This window comes from Scaptodrosophila lebanonensis, unplaced genomic scaffold (genome assembly GCF_003285725.1).
Source record: "Scaptodrosophila lebanonensis strain 11010-0011.00,11010-0021.00 unplaced genomic scaffold, SlebRS2 tig00000101-arrow-pilon, whole genome shotgun sequence".
NCBI lineage: Eukaryota > Metazoa > Arthropoda > Insecta > Diptera > Drosophilidae > Scaptodrosophila > Scaptodrosophila lebanonensis.
The window spans coordinates 775,676-801,703 of NW_022060569.1; the positions used below are offsets into that span (position 1 = coordinate 775,676).

Sequence of the window (26,028 nt, forward strand, 5' to 3'; positions counted from 1 at the left end):
TTCTGATGTAAATGTATGTATGCAATTATGGAATAATTTATATTTAATTTAGTTAATTAATTAAATTTGAATAATATTTATTTAATCATGAATATCCATGTTGTCCCCATCAAAGTAATCCCCCTCAGGTATAATGCACTTATGCCAGCGCTTCATCCAATCCTCGAAGCACTTCTGAAATGCAATTTTCGGTATGGTCATCAGATCGTTCTTCGATTCGGACTTTATCTCATCAATTGTTGCAAAACGATTTCCTTTCATTGGTGTCTTCAGTTTTAGGAATAGGATAAAGTCGCAGGGAGCCAAAACTGGTGAATACGGTGGTTGAGTCATGATTACGGTGTTTTAGGCCAAAAAACGCTCTAAATTTAGCAATTTCGGGACAAACTACGCTGACACACGTTTCATGCCCAAAACATTGGAGAAAATTGAATGGCATGAGCCAATTGATGTGCCAACATCGTCTGCAACTTTCATAATAGTGATTTGACGATTTACCAAAAAATTTTTATCACTGTTTCAATGTTTTCTTCGCTTGTTGTCGCGGTTGCAACTCCAGAATGATCATCGTCATCAACTCGACTCGGTGAATGCCACAGTGAACATTTCAAGTGACTTGGAGTACTTTATTTTATTTCTAACGCAAAATTTAATACATATTATTTATTACATTTATATATATATATATATTTATTTCAAAAGTTAAAAATTGAAGAACACAGAAACGTGACTAACATTTTCATTGTCAACAACAAACTACTAGTCCAAAGTGGCCAACATATGGTAAACATATGCGTACCAACATAACAAAAAACATTTGGATAATCGAAAGTAAACAGCCCGCGAAAATTTAAAATTCTCCTTTTCTTTTGAACAGACCTCGTATATGGACATTGGGCGGTTTGCCACGTCTCCATCTGTGCGTTACTAAAACCTTCCGTAAACTACGTACCCAAAAGAATATTAAACAATTATGAGGGATTTGGTTTTTAACTGTAATGGCGTTTAAGTCCACCACAATAAGCTTTTAAAACACTTTATTTTTATTTCAGTACAATTTTACACTGTAGATTAACTTCTACTTCAGTGTTCGTTTTCCTTTAATAACTGACGGCCGATTGCGAATATAACCCTTACGCCGCTTCGAGTTCTGAAATATATATTTATTTAATACCAAATTATTAACTTTTTGCCCAGCCAAAATACCTTTCTAGATATAAAGTTTGATGGGGGAATAAGTCTTTCATTTGCTTTTAGTGCCGGCCTGTTGAATTCATAAGGCTTCTTAACGCGATAGATTCGAACCAACCAATGCTCGGTTGTATAGGCCTCTTCCAGGTATGTCAAATCGAAATCTTTATTGCCTATTACAGCATTTCTGGTTCTATCGTAACCAGAAGGACCTCTGAAATGAACCAATAAGAATATTTATAAATAAAGATATTTTCAGAAAACACATTTAATTTCAAACAGAAAGCTTTAAGCCAAATAATTGCGTAATGTGCTATAATTTCTAGAAGCTGTATAATATGTTGTCAAAGTTGAATTTTGTTGCCGGTGCAATATTTGCCTAATGAAATGCCACGATTTTTTTTTTTTTTTTTTAATCCGATAAACAACTTTAAATGACAAATTTCGTTTAAAATGATTGTTTATTTTAATGTATTAATTTAATATTGCATTTACGTTTTATTATAAACTAGCAGGTCTTGCCCGTCTTTGCTGGGCTAAGTAAAAGTTCTATGTATGGTTATACGTACATATATACATATGTACATATCTTCGTTACGCACCGGGCGGAATGCCAGTCCTGACTTAACTATGTGCTTCCTCAGCACGTTGTACGCACGGTCGAGTTATCCCCGAAAAGTCCGACGCGGGACATTTAATTTTGATTTATAAATCGGGACGTCCTGCCAAAGTTGGAGCGTTCGGCAACGCTGATATGTACATACATTTATAATTTTCATGCAGGCGTTATCCGCCTATATACATACATACATACATATATGAATAAGTATGTATTAAATTTTTTAATTCAACACTAATTTGTGTCTTCAATTCCAAATATGATTGTTGTGAATGTAAAAGGTGTGTTACACTCACAAAATAGGCTTAACGGTAAATGACTCTTAGATTTGATCAGAATACATTTGTAGCGTTGTTAGCTAACACTAAAACGGTAAGTCGCTGTAAATATGCGATCAGCTGAGATGCTAGAGATGGGCATGTGCCGCATGCTCTATGTGCTAGAGCATCAAAACTATGAATAGTTAAATCCGTCGATACAATCAATAATTCGATCGAAGTTTGAAATAATAACACCTTATAATTTATTGAGATCAATTAGAACAAATCATATACAAACATACATATGTACATCTGCCCGCAACGCGAAGCAGAATATGCGTAGGTCCGCTTGTTCTGTGTGTGAGTGTATGTACATATATGATGCCCCAACTATTTGATATTTGCGTTCTTTGTAATTTGTTGTTGCTGCATAGTTTCTAATGAAAACCCTAATGCCAAATGTACTTGTCGCTGCGAAAACTAGTATTAAGAAATTTATCGTTATCGTTAAGTATTTTGAGTATGATCCTTCTGGTCACATGTGCGCATAAGTCGTTGTTTAAAAAAGATAATTTCGCTGTACCAATAAACATACAACACATAAGTGGTCCTTCGAGTCAGATCATATTATTGATACCACCTATAGTTATACAGTCCGCTATAAATAATAAACATTTACAAAAGTCAAAATGTGGCAGTGGAAAGATATTCAAATCAAGCGCATTGATTCTTGGAAATCGAAAAGCTTGGGAGACGTGCATTTTGCAACATTCCTGAAGTTTACAACCGAAACACTCGTCAAACGACAACTTTGTTCGTTTAGTGGACATATTTACAACAACGCAGCAAAAGAAAATCACCAGCTGGCAATTATCAAGGAACTAGGCGAAAACGATTTATTGCGCGTCTGTGAATTTCTTGACATCGGCGTCGATGCAAGCACGCCAAAAACTGTCATGGCGGCCAAAATTGTGGAAGCTATATCAATTGGTAGCATCGAAAGCGACGATGAGTCAAATGCATCGGATTTGGAGCTGAAACTGGAGGTCTACGAACAAATCGAAAATGTAGATGCGGAAAATGTAAACGTAAAGCGCCAAAAATACAAGATGCAGAAGGAACTCACTCAACTGCAAAACGCATTGGCAGAAGCACATAGTGACATCACTGCAAACGATGACCAAGGTATAGCGAAAATTAAGAATGGAATCGATAGGTGCACGCGTGAGTTGGATCTTCTTCAAGCAGAAGAAGAAGCATTGGTAAGAGAAATGTTCTGAAAACCAAAGCTGTACTGACAAAATGCTCTTCTTCAAATTCTGCACGGTCCAACGAAAAACACGCACGCTCGCTGTTAAACGAGCAAACGTCCGATTGGGTACACCAGCAACGTCATTCGGAAACACCACACGATGAATCCATGCAAACAACAATGGAAAAATTGCTAGCACGACAAGCTTTCGACGGCAAAAGCTTGGAATTCGACGGATCATCTGCGCTAACCTGGAAGCATTTTATACACCAATTTAAAACTTCAAGCAGGAACTGTGGATTTTCTGGCGAAGAAGACGTACATCGATTATCCAAGGCGCTAAAAGGCTCAGCAAAGGAAAAGGTTGCCTTATTGCTAATTTCAGCAACAGAGCCCTCCAAAATTATAAGTATTTTGGACAGGGCATACGGTGGACCGGAAAATGTGGCCCTTGAGCTAATGTCAAAAGAAAATCAAGTCAAATCAATAACTCAACTATCTGACTTTGAAGAGTTCAATTACGCAGTACAAAACATAAATGCTGCACTAAAGTATACAAAGGGAACTCTAATCGACACTCAAAGACTTCTTGCTACGATGATTGGGAAATTGGCTGAAAACTACCTACGAGAATGGGGCGCATTTTTAAACGACAAAGGCATGCGCGCTTCCTGCTGTACATTCGACACTCTGGCTGAATGGTCACAGAAACACGCTGATCTTATTCAAGATATTTCATTCTTCCAAAAGGTGTCAGCAATTAATAACCCGGTAACATTGTATACAGAGCAACAAAAACCGAACAAAATAGTTGATACGGCCGGCCACCCAAAGCCAAAGGCTAGAGCAACTTGTTCTATTTGCAACGAGGATAAACACGACCTCATTAAATGCAACGTTTTTCTCAACTCTACTGTAAAGAAACGCTGGGACCTCGCAAACCGCCAAAAAGCGTGCTATTGCTGTTTGAAATTTCATAAAGATCAGTGCAATCTAAGAGAGGCTTGCAAAATTGATAATTGCGAGAAATTTCACAACAAACTGTTACACAAACAGGGAAGCGAGGCGACGGTAGTGGCACCGCAAAATTTCAGCGGAGTCATTGCGGAACCAAAGAAGAGTGTCCTTCTTAAAATGGTACCAGTCACAGTTCACGGAGAAAAACATTCCCAATAGATAATTGCCTTTTTAGATGAAGGAAGTACATCCACAATCATGGATATGAGTCTGGCACATAAAATTGGTTTAAAAGGAATAAATGAGCCCTTTTGCTTTAGCTGGACAGGAGGAGTATATAGATACGAGTCAACAGCAGAGCGAGCAAATATCAGGCTAAGTGATACCAGAGGCACAATACACGAGTTAAATGATGTATGGCTAATAAACGATTTAAAAAGTTACAAAACCAACCACCACTGCTGCTAATAGGACAACGCCACGCCAACTTGATCACCACAAGAGCTGTCATCAATGGAGATGAAATACGACCGATGTTATCCAAAACCAAACTAGGTTGGGTAGTACATGGTCCAGTTGATGTGGGCTCAAGAGAGACAAATTTCGTCTGCTGTCAGTTGGAAGATCAAAATCTACAACAAATGATCAAGCGCCAATTTAGTCTGGAAAACTTCGGTGTGTGCGTAACAAGCATTGATAAATCGCAGTCCGCAGAAAATCACCTGGCAGTAAAAATGACTGAATCATCAATAATTCACAACAAAAACCAATACATCGTCAACTTACCTTGGAAAAACGATAAAGTAAAACTCCCAGATAGCAAGGCAATGGCCATACAGCGTCTAAGGTGCCTGGAACGCAAACTACTGCGAGACAAGAAAACAGCGGAGGCATATAAAACAGAAATCCTGAAATTATTGCAAAAGGGCTACGCAAGTAAGCTGCAAGACGAGGATGTTTTAAAGTCCCCAAAGCTATGGTTCCTACCACACTTCGCAGTTTGCAACCCAAGCAAACCAAGGAAACTACGGCTCGTATTTGACGCGGCGGCTGAGTGTAACGGTACGTCGCTAAATAAAAATTTGCTGACCGGTCCAGACTGGACAACATCAATAGTTGGCATATTAATGAGATTTCGGCTACATAAAATTGCATTTGTAGCAGATATTCGCGAAATGTTCAACCAGGTTCGCATTGCTGGCAACGATGCAGCAGCTCAATGTTTCTTATGGAGAAACCTAAATACAAATACCGAACCAATGGTATACCAGATGAAAGCCATGTTGTTTGGCACAACATTATCACCATTTTTGGCACAATTTGTAAAAAATTACAACGCCAAAAAATACGCAAATGAATACCCAGACGCAGTCAAATCTATTATAGAAAATCACTATGTAGATGATTATTTGGATTCGAAATCATCAATCGAGGAAGCAAACAGCATAATAAAAAGTATAAGGTATATTCATGCAAAAGCTGGCTTCGAACTTCGACAATTTCTTGCTAATAGCGAGGAGGTGATGAACCAAATTCCATTGGAACTTCGATCTGGCAGCGCCGTCGCAATGTTCGGCGACAAAACTGATCTTCAAGAAAAGATTCTTGGAGTTCTATGGGACGCAAGTGGCGACTATTTTACATACTCAATGAGTACCATGCATCGTGTGAGCAGGGACATATTAATGGGCAATATCCTTCCTACAAAGAGGAAGGTATTGTCAGCCGTGAACTCAGTATACGATCCACTGGGTCTGATGACACACATAACAATAAAAGGCAGAATTCTTATGCGAGACATATGGACTTCCGGCATTGGCTGGGATGATGTGGTCAACGAAGATCTCAAACCAAAGTGGCAAAAATGGTTTGCAGCATTGGCTTCTATAGAAAACACGAAAATACCCAGGTGCTATAGTATGGACCTACAAAAGGTCGATCGCATGGAGATGCACATATTTAGCGATGCCAGCAGTAAGGCATACGCAGCAGCTGCATATCTAAGATATTGCTATATGAAAGATGACCCGAAATACGATGTGGCACTAGTCGCATCCAGGGCAAGAGTTTCTCCATTAAAATCACTAACAATTCCAAAGCTGGAAATGATGGCTGCATTGATGGGTTGCCGCTTGGCGGGAACAATTTTACAAGAACTGCAGATCAATATTGATCAAAGATACTTTTGGGTAGACTCACAAACCGCGCTTTGATGGATACGCAGCGAAAACAGTTTGCCAGTGTTTATTGCTCATCGAGTGGGAGAGATTTGTGAAAAGTCGACAAAATCTGAGTGGCACTGGATATCAACTGAAAGAACATAGCTGATGTCATAACACGTGATGACATAAAGCAGCAAAAGTTAGAGAGATGGCAGATTGGGCCAGAATTTCTCAAAAAGCATGAATCGGAATGGCCAAACAAAACATTACCACAGGAGCAAAATAAAGAGCTAGAAATCGTTATGGTTGTGCAACAAGAAGAACGCCCATTAAACACACTCCTACACAGAATCTCCAAATATAAAAAATTAGTACGCGCTACAGCTTGGGTCGGCAGGTTTATCAACAATTGTTTGAAAAAGGATAAAGCGGAGCGCAAATCGGGCAACTTGGATGTAGCTGATATTGAAGGGGCAACCTCAACTTGGCATAAAATTGTGCAGCTACAATCCTTCCCAAATGACATTGTAAAAGTTCAATGTGGAAGAGCGTCACCTAATCTACGTCTAACGAAGTACAGCATATACTTAGATGAGAATCAAATTATGCGAGTGGCTGGTCGAATTGAACGTGCAAAGGATATTCCATCAATGACAAAAAATCCAATAATACTGGATGGTAAGCACGAATTTACCAAGATGTGAATATATAAACTGCATGTTAATGCACAACACGTGGGCATACAAGTCGTTGTACACAAATTCAAAACGAAGTACTGGATGCCAAAAATGAACTACATCATTCGAACAGTAATACAGGCCTGTGTTTGGTTCAAACGCAAAAAGGCGCGACCTATTCAACCACAAATGGGTAATTTACCAAAAGAAAGGTTTCTTACATTCGAAAAACCTTTCACGGCCATAGGAGTGGATTATTTTGGGCCCTTCTATGTCAAAACGTCACAATATACCTGAGCTTCAAAGTCTCTTCGCGACTTCTCTTCTGATGGCGCGACGCGGTGAAGTACAAACGATCTGGTCCGACAATGGTACCAACTTCAGAGGTGCATCACGAGAATTACTGGAAGCCTTCGAAGAAATGGATGCTCAACAAAAAAAGGTCCACATTGGCCAGCAATAAAATTGTCTGGAACTTTATTCCAGCTAATGCGCCTAATTTTGGCGGATGCTGGGAGCGACTAGTGGGTTGTTTCAAAAGGGCTATCGAAGCAGTGATGTCGGTTAACTCAAACCCAAATGATGAAACACTTCAAACAATATTTGCAGAGGCAGAACATCTCGTCAACAGTCGGCCGTATATACTTGAATCGGACAATCCCGACGACGGAATTGGTTTCTGTCCAAATGATATCTGCATCCAACAGAGCTGCGCCATTCGCAGCCCGGGTGTATTCCTTGAAATGTCTAAAGAGAAGCGCATTTGGAGAGTATCTCAATTCTTAATAGACGCATTGTGGAAACGGTTTATTAAGGAGTATCTACCAACTCTCATTCATCGCTCCAAATGGCATAAACAAGTAGAAAACCTCTAAGTGGGCGAAGTGGTTTTACTAAAGGACAACACGCCTCGAGGAGAATGGCCATTGGGCTATGTGCAGAAGGTATCCCCTGGCGAAGACGGAATAGTGCGTGTGGTGGAGCTACAAACGGCCAGAAACACCTATCGTCGACCGGTGAGCCGCTTGTGCAAAATTGGAGTTCAACGCTGCGACAGAGAAGATCGCGCCGAGACTCAGCACTAGGGGCCGGAATATGTCGCTGCGAAAACTAGTATTAAGAAATTTATCGTTATCGTTAAGTATTTTGAGTATGGTCCTTCTGGTCACACTGGTCAAGAAGGAGTTGGGAAGAACGGAAAATAAATGTGCGCATAAGTCGTTGTTTAATAAAGATAATTTCGCTGTACCAATAAACATACAACACAGTACTAAACATAGAAAAAAATACTTTTAAAAATTTGAATAATTTTTAATTAATTAACATTTCAGGCTCTGTCAGTGCAAGACGAATGAACATACATACATATATAGATGTGTACATGTACATAGATGTGTACGTATGTATGTGTGTACATTCACACATTAGTGTCTCACATTTTGCTTTGGCTGTTTGTTTGTTCTGCCTGCATTTGTAAAATGCCTATTTTGAAAATCCTTGAACGCAAAGTTGTAGATTTAGTTACGTAGATTACAAACCCCAAATTTGAAATCGATCGGAAAAAATTTATAACACAAACTTTTCATTTGAAAAGGTGAATAAATATTAAAACTCCAATAATTCAAGCTTCACCACAAATTTCGAAAATCCGAGTATTCTGTTCTGTTTGTATTCTTTTATAGATTATAAAAATTAAATTTAAAGTTGATCGGTGCAGAAATGCAGAATTTTCAAACAAACTTTGGAGCTCGTTTTCCCCCCTTTGGAGCTCGTTTTCCCCCTTTGGAGCTCGTTTTCCCCCCTTTGGAGCTCGTTTTCCCCCCTTTGGAGCTCAAATTTTCCAAAATCCCTTTTTAGTGGGCTCCTTCACTATGATAGGATCCTTGAGCCCAAATTTCATCTTCAAAAGTATTTTGACAACACATTGCAAAATTTAAAACCGCTTATTTCTGCAAACTTAGAATAGTAACGGTATTCATTCAATTTTTAAGAGAGAGAAGATATTAAAAGCTTTAAGAAAAAAAAGACCGCACTGATAACGTAACACATTTCTTTTCTATGATTATCTGCGTAGTAGATTGTAATTTTTTGGCTAGATAAAAGCTTTGTGACAAAGTATATATATTCTTGATCAGCGTGACAAGACGAGTCGATCTAGCCCTGTCTATGTCCGTATGAACACCTGGATCTCAGAGACCTTAATTGAGAAGCAATTGCTTTGTATGTGTGCAATTATACACCCTTTACGTGAGTTCGAATACCGAGAGAGACGTATTTTACCTCGTCTTGCGTCTATGTGAGTGTATGAATGCCTATGCGCATCTATTCGTGTCTGTGTAAACATGTGCAGCGCTAAATTTTTTTTATTTCCTATAATTATTGTAAGCATATGTACAAAGTATTTCAAAGTCGGGAAAAACGACTTTAGCTTTTTTACTTGTTATTAATAATAATCACTGTTTGATCGCATTTTTTGTTAAATTATAGGCAAAACACGTTAAATAAGTGAATTAATTAAAAGTTAAATGGTCACAAGTATAAAGCAAATATTTCTGTAGAATACCTTAGCAAATAATAGAACATACCTAGACAAACAACTTATTACAAATTAACAAAAAGAATAAAATAAATAAAATAAGCTCAGATCGGGAAGACCACGCAAAACAATGCCTATAGAAAGCCGCAGTGTCGAGTGAGCTCATAATGCACCACAAAATATCAATAAGTAGAAAAACTGTCCAAAGACGGCTAAGGGAGGCCTATTTTTTACATATATAGCTCGTCCAATTCCTTTGATTCCAACAAAAAATAAACTAAAAAGGTTATTATTCGCCAAATTCCAATAAACAAGTCGCAATAGTTTTGGGAACAAGTATTATGGACAGATGAAAGCTCTTTTGAAAAAATATCGTAAAATCAATTCCTGTATGCTTACAAAAGGTCATTGATATGAAGAGTTTAATTTTTAACAATACTTTGTTATTTTTTACCAATATTAACTTTTTCTCTCATTTAGTTAACCAACATTGAAATGTCAAAATACTTTTGTCCACCAACAGTTATAAAAGATTGGCTTTAGTTTCGAAACTGCAATATGAAAAATTATCATTTATTGCATTTAAGAAGCTTAATATATTCTTTAAAAAAAAGTCATTAAAATTTGTGAATTCAATAAATCATAAAAAATCTCCAAAACAAACTTATTTTTCTAATGTCAAAATACTTTTGTCCTGCGTGTGCGCAGTAGATTTGAACCATTCGGAAGATTTTTTTGGTGTGTTTGAATAATATCGGCTGACAATAGCTAGGATATAAAGCTCACGAGTTTTCCCAATATTCCAAAGTATTTTTATAATCAAACTAGCAGGTCTTGCCCGTCTTTGCTGGGCTAAGTAAAATGTGGTTACATACATATGTATGTAGATTTGATCAGAATACATTTGTAGCGTTGTTAGCTAACACTAAAACGGTAAGTCGCTGTAAATATGCGATCAGCTGAGATGCTAGAGATGGGCATGTGCCGGATGCTCTATGTGCTAGAGCATCAAAACTATCGATAGTTAAATCCGTCGATACAATCAATAATTCTATCGAAGATTGAATGCAATTAACAGAAAATTTAAATAATAACATCTTATAATTTATTGAGATCAATTAGAACAAATCATATACATACATACATATGTACATCTGCCCGCAATGCGAAGCAGAATATGCGTAGCTCCGTTATTCGGTTTCTGCTTTACTATCGCTTACGCGACGGTAACTGTAAACTTTTGGCATTTTGCCTTTGAAATTAACAGGCGTAAACGAAAGAAGAAGCGCGAGCCGAAGACTTGCATTTGTTGTTGTTTTTCGTTTTAAAAATTTGACTTAAAACCATAGAACATTATTTATTACAATCAAACAACAGTGCTCGATTGTCCAATGTATACATACATACATACGAATGTACATACATGCTATATATGGGCATGTCTCTAATGTCGAATGGGGCATTCTAAGTAAAAAAAAAAAATATGTCAAAACATAATTTTGCTTTCTCAAAAGGAGAAAGTTTTAACTCTTGACTAGCTTATTATTATTGGTGCTAAGGTGGATTTTGGGGATCGGTTAGTTTTCCAGATAATTTAAAAAAGCCAAGGCATTCGCACGCGACATATATAGAAGTCGCTTTCTCGGCGAACAGTTCAAACACCGATTTCAGCGAAACCTGAAGGAATATTTTAATGCGACTAATTTTAAGATTTTATGCATTGATGTATCTAATAATGCTTTTTATTTGATTCAAAAATATTATGTAGTTTAATTATTATTTAATTTTAATCACTGTCGCACGCAACATTTTCTTCCATCATGTTTTTTATGTTTTTTTTTTTACTTTTTATGCAATTAGAAATACATAAGATGAAGGAAAAGGAATTAGAAATACATAAGATGTTTATAAATGATTGTTATATACATATTTTTGTTTTCCAAAATAAAAATTATAACAAATTTTCTTCAATAAAGACAAAAAAAAAAGTGTATTCATCTACATAATATCTATCTATCTATGTAATATCTACATACCGACATAAAAGATGGCGCACCCTGTACAAGGTTTTAATCTCTATATATATAAAACAGTTTGTCCTGACTGACTGATTGGTGATCAACGCACAGCCCAAACGGTAAAGGCTAGGAAGCTGAAATTTGGACTCAAGTATCCTTTCATAGTCTAGGTCCCCACTAAGAAAACTCGAGCTCCAAAGGGGGGAAAACAGGCTCCAACGTTTGTATGAAAAATCTACAGTTTTCATCTGATTAACTTTAAACTTAGTTTGTATACTCCAATTCCAATTCCAAGAAAAACTGTATACTTGGTTTTTTGATATTTTTTTTGGGGCCTAAAATATGGGAGTTTTCATGTAAAAAAAATGTTGGGGCACAAAAGCAAACCGCGTCAACAGCCCACAGCCTACACGGTAAAAGCTAGGATGCTGAAATTTGGGCTCAAGTATCCTATCATGGTGTAGATGAGCACTAAGAAGGGATTTTGGAAAATTCGAGCTCCAAAGGGGGGAAAACGAGCTCCAAAGTTTGTTTGAAAAATCCGCACTTTTCAACCGATCGACTTAAAACTTAGTTTCTAAAATCAATTAAAGGATACAAACAAAACTGCATACTCGGATTTTCGAAATTTGTGTTGGAGCTTGAATTATTGGGGTTTTCTTGGGGCACAAAAGGAAACCGCGTCAACAGCCCACAGCCCAAACGGTAAAAGCTAGGATGCTGAAATTTGGGCTCAAGTATCCTATCATGGTGTAGATGCGCACTAAGAAGGGATTTTGGAAAATTCGAGCTCCAAAGGGGGGAAAACGAGCTCCAAAGTTTGTTTGAAAAATCCGCACTTTTCAACCGATCGACTTAAAACTTAGTTTCTAAAATCAATTAAAGGATACAAACAAAACTGCATACTCGGATTTTCGAAATTTGTGTTGGAGCTTGAATTATTGGGGTTTTCTTGGGGCACAAAAGGAAACCGCGTCAACAGCCCACAGCCCAAACGGTAAAAGCTAGGATGCTGAAATTTGGGCTCAAGTATCCTATCATGGTGTAGATGCGCACTAAGAAGGGATTTTGGAAAATTCGAGCTCCAAAGGGGGGAAAACGAGCTCCAAAGTTTGTTTGAAAAATCCGCACTTTTCAACCGATTGACTTAAAACTTAGTTTCTAAAATCAATTAAAGGATACAAACAAAACTGCATACTCGGATTTTCGAAATTTGTGTTGGAGCTTTAATTTGGGGTTTTAATATTTATTCACTATTTCAAATGAAAAGTTTTTGTTATAAATTTAGTCCGATCGATTTAAAATTTGGATAATGTAATCTACGTAACTAAATCTACAACTTTGCATTCAAGGATTTTCAAAATATGCATTTTACAAAAGCAGGCAGAACAAACAATACAAAATATCAAACAGTTGGGGACAACTAAGTATACATATACACACATACAAACAGCTCTTCGTGTAGTTGCGTGCAAACGATTGAAATAGCCAAAGCAACATGTGAGACACTAATGTGTGAATGTCCATACATATGTGCACATCTATGTATGTACATATGTATGTATCTACATATGTATGTATGTACATTCGTCTTGCACTGACAGAGCAAGAGATGTTAATTAATTGAAAATTATATAATATAACATTTTTAAAAGTAATTTTTTCTTTGTTTAGTGCATTTGGCATTAGTGTTTTCATTAATAACTTTATGCAGCAACAACAAATATCAAATAGTTGGGGACATCACATACACACACTCACACACAACAAGCAACAGTTCGTGTCTATGTGTGCGGTTCTCTACGTACGGTTGAAAAAGTAAAGAGAAACATATGTACATATGTATGTATGTATGCCTGTGTATGAATACAGCCTGTATGTACATTCGTATTAATGTATACATTGGGCAATCGAACACAGTTGTTTGATTGTAAAAAAAAATAATGCTCTAAAAACAACAACAACTGCAAGTCATTAGCTCGCTCTTCTTCTTTCGTTTTGACCATTTAATGTTAATTGCAAAGGCAAAACGCCAAAATGTTACAGTTACCGTCGCTAGGCAACGACTGCGTAAGCGATAGTAAAGCAGAAACCGAATAACGGAGCTACGCATATTCTGCTTCGCATTGCGGGCAGATGTATGTATGTATATGATTTGTTCTTATTGATGTCAATAAATAATTAGATTTTGTTATTTAAATATTCTGCTTATTGCATTCAAACTTCGATATTTTGATGGTATCGGTGGCAGTGCTTTTTGATCGTGGCTCATCGCTGCACGGCATTGACACGAGTGCCGTGTTTCATATTCCGAGTTTGTGCGTGACCGTATTGACTCAATATGGCACGAAAAGACTCAAATGTGAATTTAAAATTAGGATATACCCTTATAATTATTCCCCTTTTTTGCACATAGACTATCTTAAAACGTTGCGTTATCTCTATATATAAAACAGTTTGTCCTGACTAATTGGTGATCAACGCACAGCCCAAACGGTAAAAGATGAAATTTGGACTCAAGTATCCTTTCATAGTATCCATCATAGTGTAGGAGCACACTAAGAAAGGCTTTTGGAAAATTCTAGCTCCAAAGGGGGGAAAACGAGCTTTAAAAAATATTAGTTATAGTGGTCATGTTCGTTTAACGAAATAGTTTGACAAGAACAAAAATGTAACGGACTACTGAACAATTTTTTGTCAAGAACAGAAAATGTTCATTTAAATACCTTAAATGCCTTCCTACTGGTAACTTATAAGGTGAAAACATATGGGTAGGTTATGCACACACAAAATAAATACAATTGGAAACATTATATTGAGCCGGGCTAAGACGGGCAATACCTGCTAGTATAGTATAAACATATACATGTATACATGTGCACGCACACAAAGAGCATAAGCGGCGCAGATCGACCATCGCTGTTGACTGCCTCTCTGCAAATGAAATAAAATTCGCTAACATAGAGCAGGAATCCGACAGCTTCCAGTCGGCTCAGCCGAAGTGCGACAGCTCCCATTCGGCAAATACCTGAACAGCTATGGGAGCTGTCGCTCACAATTTTGATGGGACGTTTTCGTTGTATGAAATGAAGCATCTACATATATGTTGTATGGTTAGTGGTTGAACACAAGCGGAGTAGACACACGAAAAGTTTTTTAAGCTTCCTTCCTCAGTAAGCTTCCTCAGCAGTTCATTTATTGCATCGCGAATCCTCACTAGCAAGCTAACAGTTAGTTGGTTCAACCACTAACTATACAACATACAACAGTGGACAAAAGTATTTTGACAACACATTGCAAAATATAAAACCTCTTCTTTCTGCAAACTTAGAATGGTAACGGCATCCATTCAATTTTTAACAGAGAGAACACATTAAAAGCTTTAAGAAAAAAAAAAGACCGCACTGATGACGTAACACATTTCTTTTCTATGATTATCTGCGTAGTAGATTGTGATTTTTTGGCTGGACAAAATTATTTTGACATTGCTTTTCATATTCAATTTTTGAAGTGATTTTTCCTATTTTTATTAATAATAATCACTGTTTGATCGAATTTTATGTTAAATTATAGGCAAAACACGTTAAATAAGTGAATTAATTAGAAGTGAAATGGTCACTATGTATAAAGAAAATATTTCTGTAGAATACCTTAGCAAATAATAGAACATACCTAGACAATCAATTTATTACAAATTATCAAAGAGAAGAAGCATTATTCCTTCAAAAATAAGCTCAGATCGGGAAGACCACGCAAAACAAAGCCTATAGAAGGCCGCATAATATTGAGGAAACTTAAGCAAAATGTGATGAATACACCAAAAGCAGTGTCGAGTGAGCTCAAGAAGCACCATAAAATATCAATAAGTAGAAAAACTATCCAAATACGGCTGAGAGGCCAATTTTTTGCATATATAGCTCGTCCAATTCCTTTAATTCGAACAAAAAATAATCTAAAAAGGTTATTATTCGCCAAATTCCAATAAACAAGTCGCAATCGTTTCGGGAACAAGTATTATGGACAATGAAAGCTCTTTTGAATATCATGGATCGAAAGAAAAGATTTATTGCACGTTGCCAAAGAATATTTGCCAAGAAATTAGGCCCAGGGGCGAATGGGGATTACATGGTGGAGGATTGGTTATGTTCTTGGGGTGCATGTGCTTCAGGCAACTGTCAGCATATGAAAACTACAACTGCACACATATATACTTACATATGCATGTATGTGTGCTTTTAAAGGCATTATTGGAAACCCATACACTGTTGACAAAGTTCACTTGCATACGCATCCCAAAATACAATGCAACAGAAGATGGCAACAGTGTATGAAATTCTCATGCCCATGTAGCAGGTAAAATCTGAAAACGAAATTGAAGCTGCTGCTCGCAAAGCAGCAAAATGCACAAATACATATAGTATAAACATGTACATGTATACATGTGCACGTACACATTCAAAGAGCATAAGCGGCGCAGATTGACCATCGCTGTTGACTGTCTCTCTGCAAATGAAATAAAATTCGCTCACATAGAGCACGAATGCGACAGCTCCCAGTCGGCTCAGCCGAAGTGCGACAGCTCCCATTCGGCAAATACCTGAAGAGCTATGGGAGCTGTCGCTCACAATTTTGATGGGACGTTTTCGTTGTATGAAATGAAGCATCTACATATATGTTGTATGGTTAGTGGTTGAACACAAGCGGAGTAGACACACGAAAAGTTTTTTAAGCTTCCTTCCTCAGTAAGCTTCCTCAGCACTTCATTTCATTGCATTATATTATATCAGTATCAGTTATAGTTAAATGAACTTGTTAAAAACTATACGCAGAATTGCTATATTTATTTCGATTGCTCCAATCACTTCGTGATCTCCGCCAAGCCAACATTCTTTAAAAACTTTTCACCGTTTAATTGGATTGCATTTTCGGCACTTTGCTTTGGTTGCAACGACGCCAAATATGGTGATCGTCTTCACGCTTGTGTAAAATAAAGGTGAAGATAACTGCAAAGGAGACAGCTTAATATTCGCTAATACGCAATATACAAAGACCAAGTAACAAACAAGTGCCAATATACATGCATAAGTGTCGCACAATAATACAAAAGTGCAACGAGTGACGAGTAATATCACATACATACATTAAAGTGGCGACATCCTGACGCGTCGTGTGTATATGGTCGGAATGTAACGTTTCTTTGGGTTGACGTCTGCATATACATACATATACAAGCGCGTAGCGACAAGCATATTTTAGGTCGCATTACTAAAGGGAAAACGCTAGATATGAAAAGTAATTACGTGTCAATTGTGCAAGACACAAAGAAACGAAAACGTTACAAATTGGCTCCAGTGTGACGTATGCAACTGTTGGTATCATTTTTAATGCGCTGGAGTAGATGAAAGCGTAAATCAGTGTTCTTGGAATTGTATTGTGTCAAACAAATAGTTCTTATGCAATTCAGCACACTCCAGTACAACATTCACCAAGACGAGACATTGCCGTGCGGCCAGTCACTATGTCAGTGGCAAACGAGAAGCAAATAGCTGCACCTACCGAGGATCACCACAACGAATTGCTAATCACAGACGCAACGCGTAATAAATTATTTGAAATACCAAGTTCACAAGCCATTTCAACAGATACATCGGTTGCCGTTAATTCATCAGCAAACACTCAAAATCAGAATGCAATGCTAGAGGAGAAAAGGATCGTTGAGCAGAAATTCATTGAGGAAAAGTATAAGCTCTTGGCACAAATGAACCAGCCAGATGGTTCCAACATATGTGGCTCTATGAGCATGCTGCAAATTGCTACAATGACTCCAACGAGTACACAAATTGCTGCGGCGATCCCGAAGATTGACCTATGTATGTTCTTCAGTGGCTGGATTTTCAAACGTAGAAAATATGTTGCGGCTACAAAAGGTAGAGCACGCGATTTGGTCAGAGATAAACTTCTTCTGCTAAATATGGTTCCTGATGTTTACAGCACGTTGAAAATGTTCTTCGGTAGGCCAGAACATATACTGGGAAGATTGATTGAAAAGGTAAGAAAATTACCACAACCCAAAGATAAATTAGAATCTTTAATAGAGTTGGCGCTAGCCCTACGGAACGTATGTGCTTCGATGGAAACCTGCAAGCTTGAGGCTCATCTCCATAACCCGATACTGATGAAAGAGCTCGTCGATAAATTACCGAACCAGCATAAGCTTTCTTGGGCTATGCATCCTCGTAACGAGTCTACACCCTCAATTAAGGCATTTAGTGACTAGTTATATTGCAGAAGCAGCTTCAACTGTGGTTTCACCTATGGCACACAAGACAAATTCTGTCAATACGCAATGGCGTAATGAAACTGAAGAGCTGCCAGAAAATTATTAAAATCCGCTAAAACGGATTAACTGCTTGAAAAAGAGGATTAGCAACGAGCCCGAACTTTATACAAAAATAAATACACAAGTTACAAATCTTCTGGAAAAAGGTTATGCGATTCGATTAACGGATGCAGCAGCCGATGGGAAGAATAAACACATTTGGTACTTGCCTATATTCATCGCTCTAAATCCGAATAAGCCAAACAAAATTAGGCTCGTCTGGGATGCGGCGGCCAAGTCACGCGGTGCATCGTTCAATGATTTCCTGCTTAGTGGACCAGATTGCTTAAAACCATTAGTTGATGTGTTATTAGCCTTCACAGTTGGTAAGGTTGCAGTTTGCGCTGATATTGCAGAGATGTTCCACAGGAGAAACATACGCAAGGAGGATATGAATGCGCAACGTTTTCTTTGGTACGATCAAAACTGCAACAAGATGAGCGTATATGTCATGGGCGCTATAACCTATGGAATTAGTTGCGCGCCCTGCATTGCGCATTATGTGCGCAACAAAAACGCTGAATATCATCGCAACGAGTTTCCACGAGCTTAAGAAGCCATTACAGAGGCGAACTACATGGATGACTTTATTGACAGCATGAGCAGTGACAAGGAAGCAATTGAGGTGGCAACTCAGGTGCAGTAAGTTCACGCAAATGGCGGTTTCGAACTACGTCATTGAATTCCGTAGAAGTTCTACAAAAATTCCTGAACGATGGCAAATCAAGCAGCCGCCGACGTGCAAATTCCGAGATGCTACTCTACCAAGCTTGATGGTGCAAAACACGTTGACTTACGTACCTTCGTCGACGCTAGCGAAAACGCATACTCTTGTGCTTCATACCTAAGAGTGACCCATGAAGATGAAGTTGAAATTTCCCTTGTGGCAGCAAAAAGCAAAGTTGCGCCATTGAAACCATTATCAATACCACGAATGGAACTGCAAGCTGCTGTAATGGCACAAAAAATCGTGGGAGTTCGCGGTCTCTACATTGATAGCGCAACGTACTGGACAGACTCAAAAACTGTGCTACAATGGCTGGCCTCGTAACTTTCAACAATTTGTTATGCATCGAGTTGGATAAATCCTAGAATACTCTGACGTAAGGCAATGGCGATGGGTACCTACAAAACTTAACGCCGCAGATGGAGCAACGAAAGTAATCAGCAGTCCTCAGCTAAAGCAATGATTAAAGGACCAGATTTCTTAAAGATGCCAAACACCGCCTTGCCGAAAACTTATCAGCCACGTGTCGAAATTGATAACGTAGATGAACTTCACAAACATGTTTTTATTGGGCTCATCAAATGGTTACAAGCCATTTTCAGCAGCGTCTACAAACCTAAAGCAGCGCTGGCATCAAGTTCAACTATTTGGAGATCGCTTTTGGCAACGCTAAAGGAGTACATGCCGGTACTCACCAGGTGCACTAAATGGTTTCAAAAGTGCTCCCCCATTAAAGTTGGCAGCATCATCGTGGATGAAACCTTACCAAGGAATCTCTGGCCAAAAGGGCGTGCTATCGACGCAGTAAAGACGGACAAGTCCGGCGAGTGACAGTCCAAACCCAACATGGCGTTATGGAGCGACCAGCAAGAAATGTAGCCGTGTTAGATGTCGGCGCCGAGAATGGTAACTGATCAGAGGATCAATTACGAGGTGGGGAATGTTGCCGCCAAAATCATATTTTCAAATTTAAAACAATTAAAAATCTTCTAACACTATTGTCTTGTTAGAAACACCAATGTATACTAATCGTAATATCGATATATTGTCATTCCAAACTTATTGTATCGCGAATTCTCACTAGCAAGCTAACAGTTAGTTGATTGAACATAAGCGGAGTAGACACACGACACACGCTCTAAGAAGTTCGTGATCTCCGCCAAGCCAACACTAGTTGTTTCAAGAAAAGTGAAGAAGGAAATTCTTGTCAACGTTGGAAACTTTGCTGTTAAGAAAACTGTGCATGGAATACGAATATGAAGCAGATTTTGGAGCAGATTTCGATTTACATCGACAACAGTTATGACAGAGTGCTCGACTTGTAATTGAAAAGGCTCAAGAATCCTACAAGAAGCATACGTCAAAAAATCCAAAGGACATACTTTAGATCGGTATGGGAAGCAAGCAATTACGTACCATGGAACCATAAAACGCCAATTTCTTACAAGCTGTATGAATGCAGCATACACTGATGTACTGAAAACAGCTTTTCCTGCAATCAAAGATATTTTTCGAATGGAAGTTCCTGCGTCAAAGTGTACCTTTACTGATCTGGCCACCATACTCGGCCGACCTGAACATTATAGAAAATGAATGGGTATGCATAACACGTATGGAAAGTATGGAGCGTGGAATCTTCAATTTTGTCGGAACTAATTAAAGGAATAACAAGTTCCAGTGAGACCATTTCTCTAAATTATATAAAGAAAGTATATGACTCCTTAACGAACCAGTTGTATGACGTCATAGTTAACCGCCATGGCTGAACACATTATTAGTTCTTTTTAATTAAGTTAAGAAAATGCAGTAATTCTTATAAAAATTTTATTTGGGTGTCTTCTTCCGTTAATCGATATTTTAATGAATTTTTGGTATTAAATTTGTTAAAATTCAGTAAAGATATTATTTATAAAACTATTCTTTTTCTGGTGTATGGTTTATAAACTTTTATTACCCAAGAGTTAATTTTAACAAGTAAAAAAGCTAAAGTCGGGTGCCCCGACTTTGAAATACTTTGTACATATGTTTAGAACATTTATAGAAATTTAAAAAATAAGGGAATTACTAAAAAAATTTGTGTTCGATTTTACCTCTTTTGGTATTCGAACTCACGTAAAGGGTGTATAATTGCACATATGCAAAGCAATTGCGTCTATGTGAGTGTATGCATGTATATGCTCGTATATTCGTGTCTGAGTAAACATGTTAGCAGTCAACCAAACAGCAACATCAACAACAGCCGCGGACAGCGCTTGGGCAGCGCCTGAGCAGCGCTGCAGCAGCAAATATATTTATGGCTATAACTTCTTGTTAAATCGGTCTATCATAGTAAAACTTGACATACGGACACATAATAACTAAGTGAAGGAATTTGCAAAATTTTAAATTCCAAGAATTACGTGAGTTAGAGAAAATCGCGATTTGCATGGGAGAGGGGGGTGGTAGGGAAATTCCAAAATACACATTTTCTGCGTATTCACATAGGGCATATGGGACTAAAATGGAATGGAAAATCGGGAAAACCCCCATAGGGGTGAAGTGGGAAAAAAATAAAACAAACTTCCACAGCGTACACATATAACGCATCTTTGTGCAAAGTTTGGTGTCTCTACCTCTTATAGTCTCTGAGACCCAGGTGTTCATAAGGACAGACGGACAGACAGACAGACAGGGCTAGATCGACTCGTCTCGTCATGCTGATCAAGAATATATATACTTTGTGGGGTCTGCCACACCTCCTTCTGCCTGTTACATTTTCAGCTCCCGCAAACCTAATATACTCTTGGACATTTTATGTACAGAGTATGAAAACTTTATACGATTGCCTGATATTAAGCTTCAAAAGCAAGTGGCATAGGGTCTACTAATCGGTTGTCGCGCAAATTATATAGGTTCCTCTAAGCCAAAAAAAGTGCGTGTTTGAGTTTTTCGACACATTACGTACAGATTATTTAAAGCCAGGAAACCCGACTTTAGCTTCCCCATTTGTTTTTAAATTAATTCGAGCATTTTCAATATGTTCTGTTATTTTTATACCCTGTACCCAAAGGGCATACTAGTTTTGTGCGAATGTATGTAACACACAGAAGGAGGCGTGGTAGACCCCACAAAGTATAAATATTCTTGATTAGCCATGTACGTCTGTCTGTCTGTACGTCTGTTTGTCTATCTGTTCGTCTGTATGAGCGCAAGGAACTCAGAAGGTACAAGAGCTAGGAAACCAAACTTGGTATCGTAGTTCCCCTAAGCCCTAGGCAGGCCAAGTTTGTTTTTTTATTCTGATTGGTAATTACATCCCGCTAGTGATTATGTGTTATAGCTATATATATAATCCCTACCCAAGTGTTCCCCGCAGTTGTTGCTACTTTGGTTCAACTTTGTGCTGCAATCATACACGTATATAAGCTCGCATAGACATCTGATGTAAATGTATGCTTTTGAAACTGTTCATAAACGTAGCTAATTTGTATTTAATTTAATAAATAAATTTTTTTTAAATTAATTTGTACATTTTTCCCCCTTTTTTGTGGGATCGGGTATTTTACTGTCGGACTTGCTCGGTAGTTCAGTTCATCTATATATATAAAACAGTTTGTCCTGACTGACTGACTGACTGAATGATTGGTGATCAACGCACAGCCCAAACGGTAAAGGCTAGGAAGCTGAAATTTGGACTCAAGTATCCTTTCATAGTCTAGGTCCCCACTAAGAAGGGATTTTGGAAAACTCGAGCTCCAAAGGGGCGAAAACAGACTCCAACGTTTGTACACTCCAATTCCAATTCCAAGAAAAACTGTATACTTGGTTTTTTGATATTTTTTTTTTGGGGCCTAAAATATGGGAGTTTTCCTGTAAAAAAAATGTTGGGGCACAAAAGCAAACCGCGTCAACAGCCCACAGCCCACACGGTAAAAGCTAGGATGCTGAAATTTGGGCTCAAGTATCCTATCATGGTGTAGATGCGCACTAAGAAGGGATTTTGGAAAATTCGAGCTCCAAAGAGGGGAAAACGAGCTCCAAAGTTTGTTTGAAAAATCCGCATTTCTGAATCGATCGACTTAAAACTTAGTTTCTAAAATCAATTAAAGGATACAAACAAAACTGCATACGGATTTTCGAAATTTGTTTTGGAGCTTGAATTATTGGGGTTTTAATATTTATTCACTATTTCAAATGAAAAGTTTTTGTTATAAATTTAGTCCGATCGATTTAAAATTTGGATAATGTAATCTACGTAACTAAATCTACAACTTTGCATTCAAGGATTTTCAAAATATGCATTTTACAAAAGCAGGCAGAACAAACAATACAAAATCTCAAACAGTTGGGGACAACTAAGTATACATATACACACATACAAACAGCTCTTCGTGTAGTTGCGTGCAAACGATTGAAATAGCCAAAGCAACATGTGAGACACTAATGTGTGAATGTCCATACATATGTGCACATCTATGTATGTACATATGTATGTATCTACATATGTATGTATGTACATTCGTCTTGCACTGACAGAGCAAGAGATGTTAATTAATTGAAAATTATATAATATAACATTTTTAAAAGTAATTTTTTCTTTGTTTAGTGCATTTGGCATTAGTGTTTTCATTAATAACTTTATGCAGCAACAACAAATATCAAATAGTTGGGGACATCACATACACACACTCACACACAACAAGCAACAGTTCGTGTCTATGTGTGCGGTTCTCTACGTACGGTTGAAAAAGTAAAGAGAAACATATGTACATATGTATGTATGTATGCCTGTGTATGAATACAGCCTGTATGTACATTCGTATTAATGTATACATTGGGCAATCGAACACAGTTGTTTGATTGTAAAAAAAAATAATGCTCTAAAAACAACAACAACTGCAAGTCATTAGCTCGCTCTTCTTCTTTCGTTTTGACCATTTAATGTTAATTGCAAAGGCAAAACGCCAAAATGTTACAGTTACCGTCGCTAGGCAACGACTGCGTAAGCGATAGTAAAGCAGAAACCGAATAACGGAGCTACGCATATTCTGCTTCGCATTGCGGGCAGATGTATGTATGTATATGATTTGTTCTTATTGATGTCAATAAATAATTAGATTTTGTTATTTAAATATTCTGCTTATTGCATTCAAACTTCGATATTTTGATGGTATCGGTGGCAGTGCTTTTTGATCGTGGCTCATCGCTGCACGGCATTGACACGAGTGCCGTGTTTCATATTTCGAGTTTGTGCGTGGCCGTATTGACTCAATATGGCACGAAAAGACTCAAATGTGAATTTAAATTTGGACTCAAGTGTCGTTTCATAGTATCCATCATAGTGTAGGAGCACACTAAGAAAGGCTTTTGGAAAATTCTAGCTCCAACGGGGGGAAAACGAGCTTTAAAAAATATTAGTTATAGTGGTCATGTTCGTTTAACGAAATAGTTTGTCAAGAACAAAAATGTAACGGACTACTGAACAATTTTTTGTCAAGAACAGAAAATGTTCATTTAAATACCTTAAATGCCTTCCTACTGGTAACCTTTAAGGTGAAAACATATGGGTAGGTTATGCACACACAAAATAAATACAATTGGAAACATATTGAGCCGGGTTAAGACGGGCAATACCTGCTAGTATTAGAATACTGCTCTTGCGTTTGTAGCAACCTTTGTTTGTCACCCTACCCATCAGCTAATCGGAGAACCTTCCTTGGAGCTGTGTATATAAAACAGTTTGTCCTGACTGATTGATTGGTGATCAACACACAGCCCAGGTAAGAGATAGAATGCTGAAATTCGGACTCAAGTATCGCATCATAGTGTAGGTGCACACTAAGAAGGGATTTTAGAAAATTCGAGCTCAAAAAAAAAAAAAAAAATCTTCAGTATTCCACCGATGAACTTCAAATTTATTTTTCGTGACCTATAAAAGAATACAAGTAAACCTGCATACTTGGTTTTTTGATAGAAACACGCCTCACAACATTTATATTTAAAATTGAAAACACCACTCCACCAACCCATTCACATCACTTTCAAGACACACTACACACATCATTGCACCAACCGACATCGCCTCCACTGCGACACCAATGTCCCCATCACACCCTACGTCCTCATCAACGCCCTCGCTGGAGTCCAAACTATTATCAGCCACTAAAGTCAAAATAGCTACAGCTTCCTCAGCAACTAGCAATATCATAAATAAAAAACCTTTTAAGCCATCCCTTAATTCTAACAATTTAAAAGAAACCCAAAACCACTACCACTTCTAACGTCTTAAACTCCAGCCCCGCATACCCTCTCTCTGATGACGACATCTTGATGTCTCTTTAGACGTTAACTGTTTATACTATTTACGTAGTAAGTAATTTAATTTTTTTATACATTCCCAATACGAAGATATGCTAAAAGTACTACAATGGAATTGTAATGGCAACTTTAACAACTATTAACAATTACAAATATTGATCAAAAAATTTCAACCAAAAATTATTTCATTACAAGAAACACATTTACACTCCATTTCAAACATTCCTTAGCCCTTAAACTATAGCCTATATTTAAAAAATGCATCCCAAAGGTTATCAGGAGGAGTTGTGCTGCTCATTCACAACTTCATCCAACATACTGAACTATCTATTCAAAATGACTTCAATATTATTATTCCAAAGTAAAATTCAACATTATATTCTCCTATATCTCACCGAACAAATCCTTTTCCCTCATTTAACTTCTTAACGTTTTCCATAACCTATCTATTCCCACTTTGATTACCGGAGACTTCAACCGTTGGCATCCTTTGTGGGGTTCACCATCTAGTAATAAAAAAGGCAACCTCATATTTCAATTTTTTAGTGTTTCCCCCTTAATATTACTCAATAATGGATCCCACACATACCACGTTCACTCACATAGACCTCACATTTTCGCCTCCAGCACTTGCGCTTCACTCCACATGGAATATCGAATCTGATACTTTCGGTAGCCACCACTTTCCCATCTTAATCACACTATTTAACAACGATCCTCCAATAATAACACCAAAATTTATCACCGACAAAGCCAACTGGAAGAAATTTGAAGAAGCCTCTCACAATTTTCACATAGTCCGCCCTACAAGCAACAACATTAACAAAGTGTCAGGCAATATAAATAAAATTATCAGAAAAAGCTCCAACATTTCCATTCCTCAATCAATTTTCAACCCCAATAAAAAACATAAAGTCCACTGGTGGAATAATCATCTAGATCAGCGGTGGGCA

The 26,028-nt window shown here is 37.7% G+C and overlaps 1 protein-coding gene across 1 annotated transcript in view; it reads right to left on the minus strand.

The window, feature by feature from the left end:
- Positions 1-981: 981 nt before the first annotated feature.
- Positions 982-26,028, minus strand: part of LOC115628128 (dolichyl-diphosphooligosaccharide--protein glycosyltransferase subunit STT3B) — a 67,470-nt gene continuing 42,423 nt past the window's right edge. The window contains exons 4-5 of the mRNA XM_030524108.1: positions 1,207-1,405; positions 982-1,150 (exon numbers count right to left, since the gene is read on the minus strand). Coding sequence (XP_030379968.1) covers positions 1,079-1,150; positions 1,207-1,405 — 271 coding nt within the window. The 3' untranslated portion in view covers positions 982-1,078. The remainder of the gene's footprint in view (positions 1,151-1,206; positions 1,406-26,028) is intronic.